This window comes from Neoarius graeffei, chromosome 25 (assembly GCF_027579695.1).
Source record: "Neoarius graeffei isolate fNeoGra1 chromosome 25, fNeoGra1.pri, whole genome shotgun sequence".
NCBI lineage: Eukaryota > Metazoa > Chordata > Actinopteri > Siluriformes > Ariidae > Neoarius > Neoarius graeffei.
In genome coordinates, this window is record NC_083593.1 from 56,346,584 (window position 1) to 56,369,281 (window position 22,698).

The window sequence follows — 22,698 nt, forward strand, 5'->3', positions numbered from 1 at the left end:
ACTTCTAATAAGAAGTAATAGATAAATTCAACATGCACTAGGAACAGGTCTGACTTACTGCCGGCAATGCAAACCAGACTCCTGCTCCGTTCGTACAGGGACCGGACAGCCCTTAGCAAAGAGCCCTGAACCCCATACTCCCGAAGCACCCCCTCACAGAATACCACGAGGGATACAGTCGAATGCCTTCTCCAAATCCGCAAAGCACATGTGGACTGGTTGGGCAAACTCCCATGAACCCTCGAGCACCCTATGAAGGGTATAGAGCTGGTCCAGTGTTCCGCGACCAGGACGAAAACCGCATTGCTCCTCCTGGATCCAAGGTTTGACTACTGGCCAAATTCTCAGTACCCTGAAGTAAACCTTCCCTGGGAGGCTGAGAAGTGTGATTCCCCTATAATTGGAGCACACTCTCCGGTCCCCCTTTCTTAAAAAGAGGGACCACCACCCCAGTCTGCCACTCCAGAGGCACTGTCCCCGACCGCCACGTGATGTTGCAGAGGCGTGTCAGCCAAGACAGCCCCACAACATCCAGAGACTTGAGATACTCGGGGCGGATCTCATCCACCCCCGGTGCCTTGCCACCGAGGAGCTTGCTAACCACCTCAGTGACTTCGGCTTGGGTAATGGACGAGTCCACCTCTGAGTCATCAACCTCCGCTTCCTCAATGGAAGACGTGACAGTGGGATTGAGGAGATCCTCCAAGTATTCCTTCCACCACCCGACAATGTCCCCAGTCGAGGTCAACAGCTCCCCACCCGCACTGTAAACAGCATTGGCAGAGTACTGCTTCCCCCTCCTGAGGCGCCGGACGGTTTGCCAGAATTTCTTCGAGGCCAACCGATAGTCCTCTTCCATGGCCTCACCGAACTCCTCCCAGTTCCGAGTTTTTGCTTCCGCAACTGCCCGAGCTGCGGCACACCTGGCCTGCCGATACCCATCAGCTACCTCAGGAGTCCTGGAGGTCAACATGGCCTGATAGGACTCCTTCAGCTTGACGGCATCCCTTACTTCCGGTGTCCACCACCGGGTTCGGGGATTGCCGCCACGACAGGCACCGGAGACCTTGCGGCCACAGCTCCGAACAGCCGCGTCGATAATGGACGCAGAGAACATGGTCCACTCAGACTCAATGTCCCCCGCCTCCCTCGGAAGCTGGGAGAAGCTCTCCTGGAGGTGGGAGTTAAAGACCTCCCCGACAGAGTGCTTGGCCAGATGTTCCCAGCAGACCCTCACCATACGTTTGGGCCTGCCAGGTCTGTCCGGCTTCCTCCTCCACCAGCAGATCCAACTCACCACCAGGTGGTGATCAGTTGACAGCTCAGCCCCTCTCTTCACCCGAGTGTCCAAGACATAGGGCCGGAGATCAGATGAAACGACAAAAGTCGATCATCGACCTCCGACCTAAGGTGTCCTGGTGCCACGTGCACTTATGGACACCCCTATGCTCGAACATGGTGTTCGTTATGGACAAACTGTGACTAGCACAGAAGTCCAATAACAAAATACCACTCGGGTTCAGATCGGGGAGGCCGTTCCTCCCAACCACGCCCCTCCAGGTGTCACTGTCATCGCCCACGTGAGCGTTGAAGTCCCCCAGTAGAACAATGGAGTCCCCAGTCTGAGCACCTCTCAGTACCTCTCCCAGGGACTCCAAGAAGGCCGGATACTCTATACTGTTATTCGGCCCGTAGGCACAAACAGCAAGAGCCCTCTCCCCGATCCTAAGGCGCAGAGAGGCGACCCTCTCGTTCACTGGGGTAAACTCCAACACATGGCGGCTGAGCTGGGGAGCTATAAGCAAGCCCACACCAGCCCGCCGCCGTTCACCATGGGCGACTCCAGAGAAGTGGAGAGTCCAGCCCTTCTCGAGGAGCTGGGTTCCGGAGCCCAAGCTGTGCGTGGAGGTGAGCCCGACTATCTCTAGCCGGTACCTCTCAACCTCCCGCACAAGCTCAGACTCTTTTCCCCCCCCAGCAAAGTGACATTCCATGTCCCAACAGCTAGCCGCTGTGTTCGGGGATCAGGTTGTCAAGGCCCCTGCCTTCGACTGCCGCCCAATCCACACTGCACCAGCCCCCTACTGCTACCTCTGTGGGTGGTGAACCCACAGGAGGTCAGGCCCATGTCACCACTTTGGGCTGAGCCCAGCCAGGCCCCGTGGGCAAAGGCCCGGCCACCAAGCACTCGCATACGAGCCCCAACCCCGGGCCTGGCTCCAGGGTGGGGCCCCGGCTGCGCTATACTGGGCGACGTCACGGTCCTTGATTTTATTTTATCCATAAGGGTTTTGGTGAACTGCTCTTAGTCTGGCCTGTCACCTAGGACCTGTCTGCCTTGGGAGACCCTAACAGGGGCGTAATGCCCCCGACAACATAGCTCCTAGGATCATTCAAGCACACAAACCCCTCCACCACAATAAGGTGGCAGTTCTAGGAGGGGGTGAATTTATCGACCAGTTCTGTTCATAATCTTTATGGACAGAATTTCTAGGTTCAGCAAGGGGCCGGAAGGAATCCTGTTTGGGAACCACAGGATTTCATCTCTGCTTTTCGCAGATGATGTTGTCCTGTTGGCTTCTTCAAACCAGGACCTTCAGCATGCACTGGGGCGGTTTGCAGTGGAGTGTGAAGCGGCTGGGATGAGAATCAGCACCTCCAAGTCAGAGGCCATGGTTCTCGACCGGAAAAGGGTGGCTTACCCTCTCCAGGTTGGTGGAGAAGTCCTGCCTCAAGTGGAGGAGTTTAAGTATCTCAGGATCTTGTTCACGAGTGAGGGAAGGATAGAGCGTGAGATCGACAGGCGGATCGGTGCGGCCTCCGCAGTGATGCGGTCGCTTTCTGGTCCATTGTGGTGAAGGAGCTGAACCAAAAGGTGAAGCTCTCGATTTATTAGTCGATCTACGTTCCGACTCTCACCTATGGTCATGAGCTTTGGGAACAAGATCACGGATATAAGCGGCCGAAATGAGTTTCCTTCGCAGGGTGGCTGGGCGCTCCCTTAGAGATAGGGTGAGAAGCACAGTCACTCGGGAGGAGCTCGGAGTAGAGCCACTGCTCCTCCACATCGAGAGGAATCAGCTGAGGTGGCTTGGGCATCTCTTTCGGATGCCTCCTGGACGCCTCCCTGGGGAGGTATTCCAGGCATGTCCCCCCGGGAAGAGGCCCCGGAGAAGACCCAGGACACGCTGGAGGGACTATGTCTCTCGGCTGGCCTGGGAACGCCTCGGTGTTCTTCCCGAGGAGCTGGCCGAGGTGTCTGGGGAAAGGGATGTTTGGGCTTCCATGCTCAGACTGCTGCCTCCGCGACCCGGCCCCGGATAAGCGGAAGACGACGAGACGAGATAAATTCACCCATATTAAAGATATTTTCTCTCAACAAGAGATCATTTTTTGCAGTGCAAGGACGATGCAAAGTATTACGCCACGTTTAGGAACGCGAAAAATAAATTTCCCCATTCAGAAAACCAGAGATTTTCAAGAGTTTTGTCAAATATCCGGATTTCCGGGTAAATCCGGAAGACTTTCATCTATAGAATGATAAACATTCATGTTAATGAACTTTGCCTTCTACGAGCTTCAGATCTGATCACTCGCTTCAGGTACATGAAGGGGGGGGGTTTTTTGGGGGGGTGGGTGTCGGTCTGCTTTATACATTAACCGTTCATTCTGTATAATATGTTCATATTTGTTTACATCCCTGGAGTATACATGACAAACTTCCCTTGTGTTTCACTTCAGGTTCAGCCAAAGGTAACCTCTGAATCACCAAACAAATGACCGGGCATCGTTTTGGGGCAATGTGTCCCACCAGCTGTCTCTGGTAAACATTTCTGTTTCCACTTCACTCCAGCCTCCGTCTGTGTGCGTGCGTGCGCGCGTGTGTACTTGCTACATACTGAAGACCTGAATACATTTTTTACCAACAGTGTTAGGACATTTTTGGGAAGTAAGGACATTTTGTCTGGTCCTCACTTCTTCAAAGGGCTGTTTGAGAGTTTAGACTTAGTTTTAGGGTAAGGGGTGGGGCCAGGCATTTACTTGTGATGGTCAGGGGCTAGGGAATGTTCTATATCTTCACAGTTTTCCCCAGTGTTCATGTTGTACCCTATTCCCACTCCGAGCGAAAACCGGTTATTTCCATTATTATACTGTCATGGTGTCCCGTGGGAATGCGAGTGCAACAGCAACGTCAAAACGTTAATCTATCCCCTGGTGGCCTAGTAAGTTTTACGGAAATCTGTCACGGCTCCAGTGGAAATCAGAATCAACAGATTGACATGTTTTAGTTTTAGTTTATTTGACAGGGACCATGCATAGAGTAGCTTCTATACCAGGGTTAGCTAATTAGCTAATTTTCACCTGCAGTCCCTGGGCAGGAAAAAAAGAAATACACAACTAGACATTACAAACAGGATTAAAAACAACAAGTAGAAACTAAGTAAAAAACAAAAGAAAATAAATTAAAATAAATTAAAATAAATAATTAAAAAAAAACCAAATCAATGATTACAAGCTTGATTGTCCTTCAGCCATGCCTTCAGGGACTTTTTAAAACTTTTAAAACTTGTAGAGTCTCTGATATGATGTGGGATTGAGTTGCATTTTCTGGTTGCTTGATAAGAAAATGCTGATTGTCCAAAACTGGTTTTCTGAAATGTTGTGTAGCAGTCGCCTCTCCTTGCAGCCCTGGATACCCTAACATTATCTCTGCAATATGACACACATTGCTTAAGTGGTGGTGGTGCAAGATCATGTGTCAGTTTGTACATCAAGCACATGTCAGAGAACCAAATAAAACTGTCAAATGTAACAGGTTATGTTTTTTTTTATAATGGTACAGTGGTGATAATGTTTTGTTTTTTTAACAAACACTCTCACGGCCTGTTTATATAGGGAGTACAAGGGTTTCAGAGTGGTTACCCCTGCCTGAGACCAGCTTGTAGCACAGTAGGACAAATGGCAGAAAATCATTGAATGCATAAACAGTTTAGCAGCATGTAAGGGTAGCTGATGTCTAATATGTCTAAAAGTAATCAAACTCGCTCTAACATTTCTGGATATCTTCTTAATAGGTTTTTTGAAGTTTAGATTGGAATCAATGATTATGCCCAAGTATTTGAAGCTGTCAACAACTTTAATTACCTCTCCTTTGACCAAGATGTCAGATTGTTGCTGTGCATTTCTCTTATTGGAGAAATACATAGCAACCGTTTTGCTTACATTAAGAGTTAGGCAGTTACTAGTTAACCAGTCTGACACTTTATTTAGTACTGTGGTAAGTTTTAATGCAGCCAGTTCTCTATTTTCGGCATGTGTATAGATCACTGTGTCATCTGCGTACATTTGAATATGGACGTCTGAGCAAATCAAAGGTAGGTCATTAATATATAAACTAAATAAAATTGGTCCTAAAATTGATCCCTGTGGGACACCAATAGAACTATTGGCAAAGGAAGAGCACACATCATTAATTCTGGTGCACTGCATCCTTGAGACTAAATAAGACTCCATCCATGCTAGAGCTTTAACGGAAAAATTAAACTTGGATAATTTTGATAACAGAACATTATGATTTACAGTATCAAAAGCTTTCCTAAAATCAAGGAAAACAACACCCCCATTATCAAGGCTGGTTTTAATTTGCTCAATAAAGTAGCAGTTTGCTGTCTCAGTTGAGTGGTTCTTTCTAAGGCCAAGTTTACATTAGACCGTATCTGTCTCGTTTTCTTCGCGGATGCACTGTCCGTTTACATTAAAACGCCTGGAAACGCCGGGAAACGGGAATCCGCCAGGGTCCACGTATTCAATCCAGATCGTGTCTGGTCCGGTGCTGTGTAAACATTCAGAATACGCAGATACGCTGTGCTGAGCTCTAGCTGGCGTCGTCATTGGACAACGTCACTGTGACATCCACCTTCCTGATTCGCTGGCGTTGGTCATGTGACGTGACTGCTGAAAAACGGCGCGGACTTCCGCCTTGTATCACCTTTCATTAAAGAGTATAAAAGTATGAAAATACTGCAAATACTGATGCAAATACTGCCCATTGTGTAGTTATGATTGTCTTTAGGCTTGCCATCCTTCCACTTGCAAGTGGTAACTGACGCGCATGCCCGACATGCACTGAGATCACACACACACAGCGGCTCAGTCCCAAATCACTGCTCGTGCACTCCACTCGCGCGCTCTGTGAGCTGCGCAGGGCCGGAGTGCGCATCCTCCAGAGGGCACTCGCTGTTCAGGGCGGAGTGATTTGGAGCGCAGGATGCCTGCGGAGCCGAGCGTATCCGTGTATTGGCGTTGCTGTGTGCACGCGAATCGTGTATTGGCGTTGCTGTGTGCACGCTAATCGTTTTAAAAACGTTAATCTGATGATCCGCTGATACGGTCTAATGTAAACCCCACCTAAAACCGAACTGCATAGGGTGCAATGGAAAATGGCCCTGATTTAGATGGTCCATCAACTGATTGCACACCATCCTTTCACTTACTTTAGAGATAACTGGGAGTATGCTGATGGGTCTGTAGTTGGTAACATCAGTTACATCACCAGCCTTGTAAACAGGAGTTATTGCTGCCGTCTTCCAGGCAATGGGAAAAAAAACTATGTTTAAAAGACAGATTAATCAAATGTGTAATCGGAGTTGAAAGGATATTTTTATACTTCCTCATAAATGCACAGTCACAACCAAAAACATCTTTAGCCTTTGAGTTCTTAAGATGGCCTATGGTTTTAATTATAGAGGATTCTGTGACTTCAGATATGTTAAAAAGTGGGAGATTATAATTTGGAGGTGTAATACACTTCTCTCTGGGCCCAAAGACTTCTGCCAAGTTTTGCACAGAATCAATAAAATAGGTATTAAACTCAGAACAGATTTTGACTTTATCTTGTGTTAAAGTGCCCTGTACTTGTAATTCAAACCCCTTATCTCTGTTACTTTTATGATCCTTTTTAAGGACTGTATTAATATTTTTCCAAGTTTGCCTGCTACTTCCTCTGGATTCCTTAATAATGTTGATAAAGTAGTTTGCTTTAGACTTTCTCAATTCTTTTACCACTTTGTTACGCAATTGTTGAAAGGTTCTCCTATCGTGGGCTAATCCAGACCTAGCTGCAGTTTTTAATGCATAGTCCCCTCTGCCTCATTAAAGACCATACTTGTTCGCTGAGCCAGGGCAAGTTTTGTTTCTTCCTGGAATAAGTGATATTTTTACTGAACTCACTTTTAACTTTGTTAATCATGGTCATTAAGCTCTCAGAAGCATCATCAACATTATCCGTGGCAAGCAGCTCACTCCAAGAAAGTTGTTTAAATTGGTTCTCAAATTCATTGATAAGCCGCTTTGGTATGATGTTAAAAACCTTTTTACTTTCCTGTTGATACTTAAACCTTTCCTTAGTTAGTTTCCTAGAGATCAGTGTCAGATTATGATCTGATCGCCCAGTCAGAAAATTAAAAGTTTTAGTTATTCTCTCTGTCTTGTTGCTGAATATTAGATTAATCTGTGTTTGAGATGAGGGGGTGATTCTAGTGGGGCCTTGGACTAATTGTGTTAAATCAAATTGATTTGTAATATCCTTAAGTTTTTTTCTTTTTGATTTCTCTGCCCGGGGCGGCACGGTGGTGTAGTGGTTAGCGCTGTCGCCTCACAGCAAGAAGGTTCTGGGTTCGAGCCCCGTGGCCGGCGAGGGCCTTTCTGTGCGGAGTTTGCATGTTCTCCCCGTGTCCGCGTGGGTTTCCTCCGGGTGCTCCGGTTTCCCCCACAGTCCAAAGACATGCAGGTTAGGTTAACTGGTGACTCTAAATTGACCGTAGGTGTGAATGTGAGTGTGAATGGTTGTCTGTGTCTATGTGTCAGCCCTGTGATGACCTGGCGACTTGTCCAGGGTGAACCCCGCCTTTCGCCCGTAGTCAGCTGGGATAGGCTCCAGCTTGCCTGCGACCCTGTAGAAGGATAAAGCGGCTAGAGATAATGAGATGAGATTTCTCTGCCCAGTTTGTGTTAAAATCACCAAGCACAATTAGTTCTTTGTTTCTGTCAAAATCTTTCAAAATACTTCAAGTATTCATAAAACTTACAATTAGATGAAGGTGGTCTGTATATACAAATAACAGTAAAGGACATATTGGCAGACAAAATCATTCGTATTGCCATACATTCTATATCTACACAGTCCAGGTCAATTTCTTTGCAGTTAATGTGGTTTTTGACATACATCAGTAGCCCGCCTCCTCTACCAAGCTTTCTATCTTTTCTGAAAACGGTGTAACCAGGTACAATATACGCCGTGTCAGGTGATGAGTCCGTCAACCATGATTCTGATAAACAAAGTCAGTCTAAATTTGAGTCCATAAGCAGTTTTTCGAGTTGCTCCGTTTTGGAAGCGACACTTCGGATGTTTAAATGCCCCCCGAGTAAACCCTTAGGCTTTGCGCGCAGATCCCATAGAACTTTCGCATGGTTGGTTGTTTGGAGGAGCAGAAAGTTGCGTTGTTTGTAATTGGGAATCTTACTACACGTAGCCGGGAGCACTCCAGTCACATTTGTCAGTGTGACAGGTTTTGAGGAAGATGGATTACCTCGCTGGGGCAATTCGAAGTCAGCCAGATCAACAGTACCCTGTTTGATGGTCGCCGTAGCGTGCCGTGGATCACCATTACAGCTGGAGTTGGGCCCAGGGTTTTGGTGGACGTCGCCAGCCAGCAAGAGTATGATAACAAGGTAGCTGACTGAACTCCTTAGCTGTTTGGATGGCCTGTTTCTCTCCATGGATCGAAATTGCTTTGTAGGGGCAATCGCTTTTCCGTCGTTCAATATTGTGGAGTAGGAGATGAGCAGACTCCGCTTATCACAGGTAAAAACATTGCTTCCTTTATGTTGCGGTAGGTTTGCTGTTGCCCAACAACAACGTACCGATAAAACCAAGAGGGTAACGATGTAGCTTGTGACTATGAAAGCCTGAATCAAGTCCGTAATCATTGCCCTTTGTGTTACATTGGTTTTAAAACAAAAACCAAGCTTATTGTTTGACTGGGGAACAGCGGAGACGGCACCTGAAGCGCCTGCCTCGCTACCTGTGCGTACCGCCATGTTTTCATACCATGTTGTGATAGACGTGACAGTGCTGGCGGTGATGTCAATGATGTAGCGCTCATACTGCCTCAATGTAAAGCAACCGTCAGCAAACGTAAAACAAGCAAAGAAAACACTGGTAGATACAGCGGGAGTGTCATATCTGTGGGGGAAACGCAGAAGCCAAAACCACAGACAGAAGTGAACTGTATTAAATAACGCTCGTTTTTCTTCATGTACTGTACATACCTTTTAACAAATTCCACACAATGACATCATTGTGGTTGTAGCACAGAGACGGATGCAAGTGCGCAAACCTTTTTTTTTTTTTTTACCCAGGATAGGTCAAAGCAACAAAAAAAAAAAGTAGAAGTGAGGAATACAATGAGCATCGGCAAAAAAATTAAAAACAAAACGCAAGACAAACTAACAGAACCCAGGATTTAAATAAAGTAAGTCATAAGTGAAAGTGAAAGCAGGTGTGCGGTTAAAGTATGATGTGTGGAAATTGGAGTTCGAGGTCACGCTTGCAGGCTGAAGCCACGGTCTATCGAGTCAGCGGAAACGGCGGTCCCACTGTATAAGCAAAAATGTTATACGTCGCCTTTGCTTGAATAAAACAAATGCTCAGAAACAGGAAGAGACCGAGACATGATGCATCCAAACTTGTGCCATGTTGCTAACTAGCTAACGTCTCAACTTGGGCTTTTCACAACAACGGACTCGCCGCATCATGAATTATACATCATATCCGGCCTCACTTGGTTTCCGCTCTGAAGAATTTCTCTTTTCCGTGTTGTTTTTACCCTCATACAATAACGCATTTCACACGTGAAAGGGGCTTTACATGCAGAAATCCAGGCATCAGACCTTTTCTTGCAACTGTAACTGTCTCATTTCAGGCAACCGTTTTCTTTACTGTACTGATTAGCAGTTATAATTAACAGAATATAATCTACTACAACATCCTGAATGGTAAAAAGGCATTCAGATAAAACGTAATAGTACTGGTTTGGATTATAGCAACATGTTTTTACTGTAAACTAACATTTTTTTACCGTTTTAATAAACTGTTCGACAGCGCAAACAAAAAGCAAGTCTGAAACCCAGAGTGTACACCGCTTACCTCCCAGCTCTTTGACGTTTAAGATGGCGTTCTGGAACGGAACTGCTTTAATGCTAAAACCTGCAAACAAAATCAAATCACTGGTGTAAATGGGAAAGAGGTCTCAAGACATTTTTACAGAGAAGGGAAAAAATGAATGACATTTCAGAATCACTCAAATTTCTGAAATGAAAATGACAAATTTGAATTAAATTCCACCAAATCCATTTTTTTTTCATTACAAGGAGTTTCTTCAAGTGTGTGTTGGAAACAAGTTCACTGAGGTGCACACGCAGTTCTGATTTGTTTCAAAACTAAGCCAATATTGCTTGAAAAAAAAAAAAAAAAAACACCACCCCGGCAACAATTACACTTGACCACACTTCCTGTTTAAATGTTCGTGTGTCCGAGATGGTGATTTGATCTGTGGTGTGTGTGTTGACCTGTGGTAGGTACGATCGTGTCTGTGGCTTCGTTGCACAGTCTGGAAAGCAGGCTGGTCTTTCCAGAGCCCGTCAGTCCAATACACACTACATCATACTCCGGTCTGGGAGGGGGCGGACCTTTACAGCACAGAGTTCTGAAACACTGACAGACAGAGAGAGATAAAAGAAAAGAAAATTAAATGGTAAGACATTTGTTCAGACAGCAGTTCATTTTTGTAAATTTTAGCAGGTGGAACTGAGGCATCAAAGCGTGTGTGTGTGAGAGAGAGTGTGAGAGAGAGAGAGTGAGGAGAGAGAGACACCGTGAATGCCTGTCAGACTCGAAGAAAGAAAATTTAATATCAATTTGATGTCCTGTAATGCAAAAATAATGGAAAAGAAAGAAACAATGTTGAAAGAAAGAAGAAAAAATGTTCTGCAATTGTCAAGAAGAAAAACAGCCTCAATGAGGCTGTAGCTCATACCGGCCAAGACGCCCATAAAATCGTAAATATACTATTCAAAAAAAGTAGGGGATATTTTATTTTGAGATCCAAATTTTCACATATACAAAGGGATACGAAAGCATGTTGTATAGTTCCTTACTGAGGAAGCATTTCCAAAGAAATTCATCACCCAAACACATCAATGACACTCTCATGATCAGCACGGGATGCTACTGATGATCAAGGGGGTCGTGCCACAAATTTGCATAACTCTGAATTGGAAGGTTAGAGCCACTCCAAAGGAAGATTTTGAAGAGAAAGCATCAGATTATCAGTGGTTGAAGTCGTTAAACAGAGACCATGCGCCGTCTAACACAGGATGAGAGGTTACGTGCCCTTGGCATGCTACAAGTTGGCACAAGACAGGTCGTTGTGGCAAGAGCATTGAATGTTTCCCAGTCTGTCATCAGCAGATTATGGTCCAGACATTGTGCTACAGGGTCTGTTCAGGATAGACCACGATCCGGTCGACCAAGGGCAACAACTCAGGCTCAGGACAGATTCATCCGCACTATTGCCTTGAGAAATCGTATGGTAACAGCAAATCAGATAAGGTCTCAACTTCGAAGGGATACTGGCTTGGTAGTGAGTGGCCAGACCATCAGGAATCGACTGCACAGATTTCACTTACACGCCCGACGTCCTCGTGTCATTCCCTGTCTGAGGGATCGTCACATTAGGGCCAGACTCCAATGGTGTAGTCATCATCAACGCTGGGATAAATCGCTGATGGAACCACGTAATGTTCTCAGATGAGTCGAGGTTCACTGTGGACTTCCTGGACAGACGCAGGAGGGTTTGGCGCCGACGTAACGAACGTTTCCATGACGTTAACGTCATTAGACATGATCCGTATGGGGGTGGCTCTGTAATGGTGTGGGGAGGCATCACTGCTGCCGGCAGAACAGACTTGCATGTTGTTGCTGGACGTGTCACAGGGCAGTACTACGGGACAACATCTTGGCACCCCATGTTGTGCTGTTTGCACGTCGTTATGGCCGCCGTTTCATTTTCCAAGATGACAATGCCAGATGTCATAGGGCCAGGATCGTTACAGATTACCTCCAGCAGCAGAATATCACCAGATTACCATGGCCAGCACTCAGTCCAGACCTTTCCCCCATCGAGCATGTCTGGGACATGCTTGGACAGCGGCTACGCCAATGTCAACAACCTCCTGCCAATGTCCAAGAACTTGCTGCAGCATTGCAACAGGAATGGAATAACATTCCCCAAAATGACCTGGGACGTCTCGTTAGGAGTATGCCACGCCGAGGGGGTTTTACCCGCTACTGACTCGGTTTCAAAACGGTGGTAAATTTGCTGTGTGACCCTGTGTTTGTTGACCCTTATTCTGGAGAATCTGTCCTTTACTGACTGTACACAGGGTTTCGAATAAATTGACAAATGTTTCCTTAATGTTTTTCTGTCATTTGTTTCCTTCCTGACCTCATGATCTGCATTTCATTCTACTTGTAAATCCAATATCCCCTACTTTTTTTGAATAGTATATGACAGGTGGCGCCATCATCTTGACGACTTTTATGCACACCCACCTGGGGAACATTGTATGCGAGTTTGATTGAAATCAAACCAATCCTGCAGGAGGAGCAGCGATTTTTTTGCAAATTGTGGGCAGACGACGCGGGATTACATAAACGCATGTGGCCTGGCCGGCAGCTGGATGAACTAAAGGTAAAAAAGGCAGATTTCTTCATTATCGTGTATATATTCATGGTTTTCCCCAAAGCGTTTTAGCGTATCGGGCCCGATCCGCTTGCTCTGCCTGCTGATACGCTTAGTCGCTTTATTTAAAATCCGATACGCTTAGATTTATACCGATACGTTAAAATTTCCTACCCACAAGTAACTAGATACATAGGAGAGCAAATAACAGATCAATTTACATATCGATTGATATTTGTGTTAAACAAGCGCTCTTTTTTTCCAGTGTTTGTGTTGATTCTGTCAAAGTAATACGTCCATGTGGTATGATGTAGCCAACAGATTAGTTTGTTTATGTCAAGATCACGTGTTCAAACCGTCCAATAAAAACATCGAAAGAAAACGTCAGACGTCCTGGATTTTTCCCGATTCGTTATAAGCGATCTCATTGGCTGCCGATGTCGTCCCCCACCGGATGGACAAATTTTAATTTGCCGACTGATTTTAATCACAAAAGTTTGACCTCGTCTATTATCATTATGGCTTCGATCAAAGATTGGTTAACTAAACGTCGACAAACCCACGAGTGATGGCGCACAAAACCAGACAACTGTCAGGACAACAAAAACGTAGTCAATTCTGATCACAGCGACTGGCTCAAAAAGCACTCGCTGGACAATTTGATCCACATCAGCATGGATGAGAGCGAGACGGACTATGAGAGGGCTGCCCAACATTGGGCCAAGCAAACGCCAAGGAGAATTAATCTGCTTTAAAGGAGTAGAAACTTAATTCATTAGTTTGGGTTTGCAGAAAGATTACGTACTTATAAACACTCTCACCAAGTGAAGCTGTCCAAATGTGTCAAATATAGCATCATTTCAAATAATAATCATAAGCATTTTTGGTAGTGTGACGTCACTGGGATCCATTTAACAAAAGGCGGCTCCGGATTATTCTTTTGTTAAAGGCTCACCGTGACATCACACTGCCAAATACCCTCATCATTATTATTCAAAATTATGCTACATTTGACACTTATTAACAAATTCCCTTCATGAATGTGTTTAAGTACATAATCTTTCCGCAAACTTAAATGTATGAATTAAGTTTTTTTTCCCTTTAAATATGTTTTAATCTTAATCTAGTCCATTTAATAAAGTGCCAAAATTTAAACTTTATAATATACAGATGCCTGACTTTTCTTTTCAGTGTATCTTAGTTATACATATATTACGGTAATTGCATCAGAAACATTCTAAATCATTACAGTTACAGTAATACAGCAACTTATTTTAAGGTGGCAGGTCTTAGGTTCAGATCCCTTTGTGATCAGCAGGAGGTCATGATGATCGATTCTCTTCATTGGATTGCATAAGATGGAGCAAACCACTGGTCATATTTTCATGCACATTTTTGTTACAACACGACTTGATCAGAGATAATTAAGGGATCCTGTAGATTTTCAGTCGATCGTAGACCTCAGTAATCGATAACAAAACAGTTTAACTTGCATGTTGAACTTTAAGGTGAAATTTCAGATGTGTTTACATTAAATACTATTTGGGTCAGAAAATCACAAACACTGGTAAAATCGATCCTATAATCCTCTATCTAAAACCTCTCAGAGACCCTGAAAATGCACCTGAGAGCATCTATTTTCAACAGATGCCCCCCCCCCCCACCCCCCTAGTTTCACTTTGTGCCTTCGGCGCTCGCTTTCGCACCGTTGGCGCTCAATTGTCTGTGTATCATGCCAGAATTTAGGGCTTTAATTTTTTTCTGGGGAAAACACTGATGTGTATGTATAAATAAATAAATTAAATAAATAAGTTTCCTGGAAGTGATGAACTGTAATAAAGAAATAAGAATATTTCTGACTGTTTTTATCAGTGTGTGCAGTAAACCAAAGATGAGATCAACATTACTGTTATTTCATGTCATCTATTCATTAGCGTTAGAATGGACACTAAAGCACACAGTACGACACTTTGGTATCACCTGACACCCCATATCCAATACGTACCCGACACTCCAGACCTGATACCCCAAACCAGATATCCAGTACCCCATACGTGATCTGTACCAGATACCCCAAACCAGATACCCTGTACCTCATACCAGGTATGTACCAGATACCCCATACCAGATATCCTGTACCTCATGCAGGGTTTTTTCTAGAAAAATTTAGTATGAGGGCGCTCACCATGGCGAGGGAGCGAAGCGGGGGGGGGGAGATGGTGCCGGTTGTCCCCCCCGCCGTGCAAAGCCTTTGAAAAATGCTCCAATGGGACATTCTGAGGCTATCTGAGAGGAAAATTGTAACAAATTGTCTGTCAACATTGAAAAAGAAAGAAGTAATCTTCTTCTGCCCCGGACAGTCTTTGGCCTTCTTCTGTTTCGTGCCGCGGGATGACATCTTTAAATGCCCAAGTGTCAACAAAAACAACTCGCGAACTACTTCTGTCAAAAGCTCCCGCGCCGGTGGGTGAAAGGTCATTCAGTCTCGAGAAATCTCGCTCTACAAGTCAGCTCGCCTTGTATGTAACCCATGTCAAATCTCGCGAGAGCAGCCGCGACAAGTAAACAACTAAACATGGTGCCTCAGTCTGGAAAACGCCAATTCAGATTGTTTTTGCACCGTCTGGCGGTGTATCTACTATGATTGGAATATTTTTGGAGCAATTATAACGTATTTGATGATCAGACACATTGTCACGTAGTGTTGCTGGGATGTTTTCACGGAGTCGGTAAGGGGGCGCACGCCGAGAGTAAGAGGGCGCAGCGCCCCTGTTCCCCCGTTTAGACGAAAGCCTGTCATGCCAGATATGTATCCGATGCTCAATACGTACCCAATACGTATCTGATGCTCAATACGTACCCAATACTCAATACCTGATAACCCATACCCGATACCCCAGATACCCAATGACCCACATGCAGATTTGAGCATCCCTTCTGAAAACCACAACACATTCCAGGATGGATTCGTCTCACATCCATTACCACAATACTGCGAGAAGAAAAAAATAAATAAATAATGCTCCAGTGCACGCAGCAGCACTCTTCCACTGAACTCTGAACACAGCAGTGGCTGTCAGAGCTTTGTGATTAAACGTCATGACAACACAAGAACTGCTGCTTTAATGCTGCTTCTTGCCCCTTAATATGGCAGATCAAACACGACGCAGCAGAAACGAAGATCAAAGCTCACAGAGAAATGACTATTGAAGTGCGTCAGTGTTTGTGACAGCGTGCGAGTGAGTGAGTGAGTGAGTGAGTTCCTATGGAGGTCACCGACCAGGCCGGGACTGGAAACACAGTTTTATCATGGCTGGGCCTCTTTCCCGTAAGAGATGTGTTTGTAAATGATATGGAGAGTGGAGTTAGAAAACACTTGTGCTGTCAGATAAAAGCAGAAGGTGTGTGTGTGTGTGTGTGTGTGAGAGAGAGAGAAAAAAAAAAACACGTTTACTTTTATCAATAAAAAAAAGTTCTCACTATCAGAACTGGTAGAAATTATCAGGATATTATTGCTAGCAAGTTGCTATTGTAGAGCAAGATATGCCCCCTCCCCACCCCAAGGGGTTGGGCATAAGCATGAAACAGAGAGAGAGATTAAAACTAGTACAGGAGGAAACGTCAAAAATATTTATCATTTTCCTGAAAGCAGCAAACTGCAAAACTGAAACAATACCATCTCTGAATCTCGATCCAAGATAAAATTCTTATTGGTGTCCATAAGACTGAGAGACAGCTCTGAAACACCACTGTCATTCTGATGCTTCTGTCATTCCTTTTAAAAATAAATAAATAAAAATACTGCAATTTCAAAAAGATTTAGTCACTGTCAACAATAAAGGGGGAAAAAAATGAATTCCAGGGCCATGTTAAGTGTCATCACAGAGCAAATTGTCAAAATTGAGGAAGGAAGGAACAAAAGATTCTGTCAGTCACAAAAGAAAGAAAAAGAAATATTTTGGAATTGTCAAAAATGAAGAAAAAAGGAAAGATTTAGTAATCAAAAATGAAAGATGGTTTTAAGAATTTTGTAATTTACTCAAAAAGAATAAAATACTCTGACAAAAACTAAAGAACAAAAATTTAGTAATAAAAATATAGAAAGAAAAAAAATCAGCAGGTGCTAACAGCATACACAGGTTTTATTTCTCGACTTGTGATGATAAATAACTGACATGAACGTGAGTAAAGCCAGTGAGTGAAGTTAAACTAAATGTGTGTGATATTAGGGGTTAAAAGCGGAGCGCTGGAGAACAAAAACATCACACTTGTGTAAAAATATTAATATCATTCAGTCATAACCAGACCCCACACCAACACTAATGAACACACACCTTCATGAGAGGAAGTGTGATAAATCACATACAGGACGACACTGCCCTCTAGTGTCTGTATGAAGTACAAACCTGCTTGTGTTGAGAGACGGAGCCTTACATCCTTATGAAAATTCCAGCTATGTATTTATTATTATAAAAGTTAACACTGTACATCAACTATATAAAGACACAGGGGCTGGTAGGTAATAATTCTAGATTCTGATTAGTAAGGTGGTGTTGATGAATTCTCCATAACAGCAGCTCTGACAGCAGTGCAGCTGCAAATCACAGGTTTATATAGGGACCATCGGAAACACTCCACGTAAATTATTGTAATAAACATGCGTATGCATTAATACAGAGAAGCTTTCGGTAAACATTTAATAAACGTTTATGGAAAGAGTTTCCAGTATCAGCACTTTGTAAGAGTCAGAGAGAAAGATTCTGTAAAAAGAAAAAAAAAAAAAGGATTCTGCATGTTAAAAAAAAAAAGTAATTCTATATGTAAGAAAGATTGTCAAAATAAAGAAAAAAGAAAGATTCTTTGTCAAAAAGAGGATTCTGTACATCAAAAGAAAGGATTATTTATGTAAAAAAAAGAGAAATTCTGTAGGTCAAAAGAAAGAAAAAAAATCCCACACATAAAAAGAAAGAAAAGAACCGAGCCAAAGGAACTTTCAGAACCCAGAAACAGGAACCTTTTTCGGATCTTTCTGTAACACAGGAAGTACTCATAAGGAAACTACGAGCTTTTTCAGTTAGTGCAGATGAAACACTGAGGCAAAATAAACAGCCATGTACTGAACTGACTCACCTCAAACTGAGAATTTTATAACGGCACCACCAGGTGGCGCCAAAGATAAAGTTTATTTTAATGCCATTGCGCTCCAGCTTCAGTGATGATCCGTTTTACTTCGAAACACCACATTTTTAAAATCTGTTTATTTTGTGAATGTTTGTTTCTATAGTAACAGCTCAATCTTATTAATATAGCAAACTTGTCCATGTTACAGTCTATAGTGCTGCTCTATAACGCACAGCCTCTGACCAATCAGATTCAATAATTTAAAATCACACTGCGGTTTAATCACACTAATCCAGACAAATTCATTCCACATGAGCACACTTCCAAGTGTCTTTTTTTTTTTTAATTCAGCCTTTTTTCTCTCTCCACTGAAACAAAAAGTGCTATTTTATTTATTTATTTTTTTAAATTCCATGTAATAAATAAAACTAACTGATGTGACATTATTTAATGATGGTTCAGTCAGAGGACACACTGTTCGGACACAGCGACTGTCAACCATTCCAGATCAATCAGACAACAACTGGCTTCACCTCATCTCCTGTTTTTTGTTTTTTATTTGGGTAGAGGAGGAAGCTGCTCTTCTGGAATATTGTTGTGTTCTGTTGTTAAAATGTGAGGCTTTGGCACAAAATGTGTAAAAGGTATGCAGGTCTGAAAGTCATTAAAAAATTTTTTTTTTAAACCATATTCCATCTCACACACTTTCACCACACCCACACACCCCTAAATTCACAAACACTGCCTTCAGGGATAAATAAATAACACACACGGGATGTTAAAGATATGACCGTGAGGTAGGCGAGCATTTGCTGTCAGACTGAACCTGTGGAACTGCAGCAGAACTTTGAATCTTATACGAGAGAGAGAGAGTATGTGAGAGAAAGAGAGAGAGAGACTCAAAACAGGAAGACAGAAAGACTGAATAATTGTCAGTGTAGAAAGAAATAAGATTTAGTGATAAAGAATATAGAAAGAAGGAAAAAGAAAGATTGGGTAATTGTCAACAAGGTCAAAAGAATGAAAAAAAAAAGATTGTAATACTAAGAATGTAGGAAGAAGGAAAAATTAAGAAAGACTGAGTAACTCAGTGTAAAAATGAAAAATATTTAGTAATAAGAGAAAGGATTGAATAAAAAAAAAAAAACCTGTACAGATTTTTCTTTACAGGATTTTCTCTTCATTTTGTAAATTAAACAATTTATTTTCCCAGGCAATTTTTTTAAAGGTTTTTTTTTTTTAATTCAAACTGAAACTCTTTCACTTGCCAAGAAATCATCAGTGAAGGATCAAGATACATGTTTGATGCGTCACCCAAACCTAATCATCATGTGTGAATTTATTTTTTGTGGACACTTACTTCTAGGTTTTTTTTTTTTTTTTAAACATTTTTAATAAAAGATTTTAAAAGTTCTAATGGACTGGGATAATTTTTCTGGCAGGTTTTTTTTTTTTTTTTAATCGGAAAAATGCCTTCAATTACCAATATATATTTTGTGATGTACACCGTAAATGTTATTAAAAGAAAATTTAAATAATATTTTTTTTTAAATTAAAAAAAAGGTTAAAAATTAAGCAAAAGAAAATACTTTTTTCCTGGCAATTCCCCCCCCCCGGGGAAAGGAAGGAATTTGATAAAGAGGCTAAGGACAGTGTTTGACCTGGAAAACATCCTCTCATTTATTTATTTATTTTTTAAAAATGCATGTCAGATCACTTCCATGCATCGGAAACATTGGAACAGGGCTGTTTTGCCTTTTTTTTTTTTAAGCGGAAAAGGAGGGGGGGGATTACACAAGTTAGAATTTATCGTAATGATTTATAAGCCTGGGTCTCAATGTCAGATGTTTTCTTGTTGATCAGATTCACAGGGAGACTTTAATCAAATCTACACACACCCTTTTTTTTGTAAGAGGAGTGAGCAATAGTGTTAGTGTGTCACTTATTTATAGAAGCCTAAATATAATTTCAGATCCTAATCCTGACTCTCCTTCAGCATTTTTTTGGCAGCCAGATCTCATTTCCTTCTTTATATCCAGTCGAGAGAATTGTTTCATTTTCCTAAATATAAACGACTAAATATGGATCAGATTCCTCAGTGATAAATTACACTAAAAAGGCATGTTGTGGTGTTCTTTAATAAATAAGAACTTACTGCTCATAACCTCATTATGGCTTCATGTTATCCCGTCATACAAGGACTTCTCGTTAAATGTGTATCGAAACATTACGAAGAAAAATAAAGCTGGGAGGAAGCCAGAGATCACCGGTGCCCCGGGAAAGCGCCTGGTATAGTACTTTTCACTTGCGCTACTAATTTGCTAATACAAAGCCTGGCACATAACCTGTAACTCAAACAAGCACATTTTCATATTCCTACCCTTTTTCAATAGAATGAAAAATTATACAAGGACAGGCCACGCCCACAAACAACTCAATACAAGAGACACGAGCAAATGAAGGGCTATAAAATTGACAAAATTTAAATGTTCTTCTCAAAAAAAAAAAAAAACCCACACAAGAGCAGTACAATTAAAATAAATTTTTTTAAAAGCCTTTATGGAAACTGTCCACAAAGCTACGTTTTAAAAATGTACTTAAATTTACTAATAAGGATTTAGATTTTTAGAAAGAAACAAAAGATGGAAGGAATACTTCGAGGATCTCCTCAATCCCACTGTCACGTCTTCCATTGAGGAAGCGGAGGCTGATGACTCAGAGGTGGACTCGTCCATTACCCAAGCCAAAGTCACTGAGGTGGTTAGCAAGCTCCTCGGTGGCAGGGCACCGGGGGTGGATGAGATCCGCCCCGAGTATCTCAAGTCTCTGGATGTTGTGGGGCTGTCATGGCTGACACACCTCTGCAACATCGCGTGGCGGTCGGGGACAGTGCCTCTGGAGTGGCAGACTGGGGTGGTGGACCCTCTTTTTAAGAAAGGGGACCGGAGAGTGCGCTCCAATTATAGGGGAATCACACTTCTCAGCCTCCCAGGGAAGGTTTACTCCAGGGTACTGGAGAGGAGAATTCGGCCAATAGTCGAACCTCGGATCCAGGAGGAACAATGCGGTTTTCGTCTTGGTCGCGGAACACTGGACCAGCTCTATACCCTTCATAGGGTGCTCGAGGGTTCATGGGAGTTTGCCCAACCAGTCCACATGTGCTTTGTGGATTTGGAGAAGGCATTCGACTGTGTCTCTCATGGTATTCTGTGGGGGGTGCTTCCGGAGTATGGGGTTCGGGGCTCTTTGCTAAGAGCCCTGTACAAACGGAGCAGGAGCCTGGTTCGCATTGCCGGCAGTAAGTCAGACCTGTTCCCAGTGCATGTTGGACTCCGGCACGGCAGGGCTGCCCTTTGTCACCGGTTCAGTTCATAATCTTTATGGACAGAATTTCTAGGCACAGCAAGGGGCCGGAAGGAATCCTGTTTGGGAACCACAGGATTTCATCTCTGCTTTTCGCAGATGATGTCCTTTTGGCTTCTTCAAACCAGGACCTTCAGCACGCACTGGGGCGGTTTGCAGTCGAGTGTGAAGCAGCTGGGATGAGAATCAGCACCTCCAAGTCAGAGGCCATGGTTCTCGACCGGAAAAGGGTGGCTTGCCCTCTCCAGGTTGGTGGAGAAGTCCTGCCTCAAGTGGAGGAGTTTAAGTATCTTGTTCACGAGTGAGGGAAGGACAGAGTGTGAGATCAACAGGCGGATCGGTGCGGCCTCCGCAGTGATGCGGTTGCTTTACCGGTCTGTCGTGGTGAAGGAGCTGAGCCAAAAGGCGAAGCTCTCGATTTACCGGTCAATCTACGTTCCGACTCTCACCTATGGTCATGAGCTTCGGGTAATTACCGAAAGAACAAGATCGTGGATACAAGTGGCCGAAATGAGTTTCGTTCGCAGGGTGGCTGGGCACTCCCTTAGAGATAGGGTGAGAAGCACAGTCACTCGGGAGGAGCTCGGAGTAGAGCCACTGCTCCTCCACATCGAGAGGAAATCAGCTGAGGTGGCTTGGGCATTTCTTTCGGATGCCTCCTGGATGCCTCCCTGGGGAGGTGTTCCAGGTATGTCCCCCCGGGAGGAAGCCCCGGGAAAGACCCAGGACACGCTGGAGGGACTATGTCTCTCAGCTGGCCTGGGAACGCCTCGGTGTTCTTCCCGAGGAGCTGGCCGAGGTGTCTGGGGAGAGGGAAGTTTGGGCTTCCATGCTCAGACTGCTGCCTCTGCGACCCGGCTCTGGATAAGCGGAAGACGACGAGACAAAATATGTGAAGGTATTAAAATGCTCTGAAATATGGACTTGCATCAATATTTCCAATTATTATACAAAGTTTAGAAATGTCAACATTTCTAAATTTGAAGTCAGACGTTTGAGATGAGAAGAAATCTTGACAAACTTTTGAGAAGTGGGAATTTTGAGAAAGATTTTTGGATGGAGTCAAAATCTTGAGATATTCAAGCTTTTTCAATTTGAAGTCAGATCAAAATTCTGATTTATCTTGAGAACAAGTTCTCTCAAAATTCAGCCTTCTTATCTCAAAACCTTGATGTGAATTAGGACTCATTACCTCAACAGTCCATTTCATAATCTCAAAATTTTGATGCCTCTCAAGTTTGACTTATTACCCAAACTTTCTCAAACTTTCTACTTATCATCTCAAAACTTCACCTTAGCATCTCAAACTTTGGATTTCTCAAGATCCAGACTTCGACAATTTGACTTCCATAGGAATCGGATTGCTCGGAGAAACAAATCAAGATCATGATCGTACAGTTTTCTTGTGCAG

The 22,698-nt window shown here is 43.5% G+C and overlaps 1 protein-coding gene across 1 annotated transcript in view; it reads right to left on the reverse strand.

Annotated features, from left to right (window-relative positions):
- arl15b (ADP-ribosylation factor-like 15b) overlaps positions 1–22,698 on the reverse strand; it is a 114,725-nt gene that overhangs the window by 72,801 nt on the left and 19,226 nt on the right. The window contains exons 2-3 of the mRNA XM_060908850.1: positions 10,630–10,774; positions 10,208–10,267 (exon numbers count right to left, since the gene is read on the reverse strand). Of these exons, the coding sequence (XP_060764833.1) occupies positions 10,208–10,267; positions 10,630–10,774 (205 nt within the window). The remainder of the gene's footprint in view (positions 1–10,207; positions 10,268–10,629; positions 10,775–22,698) is intronic.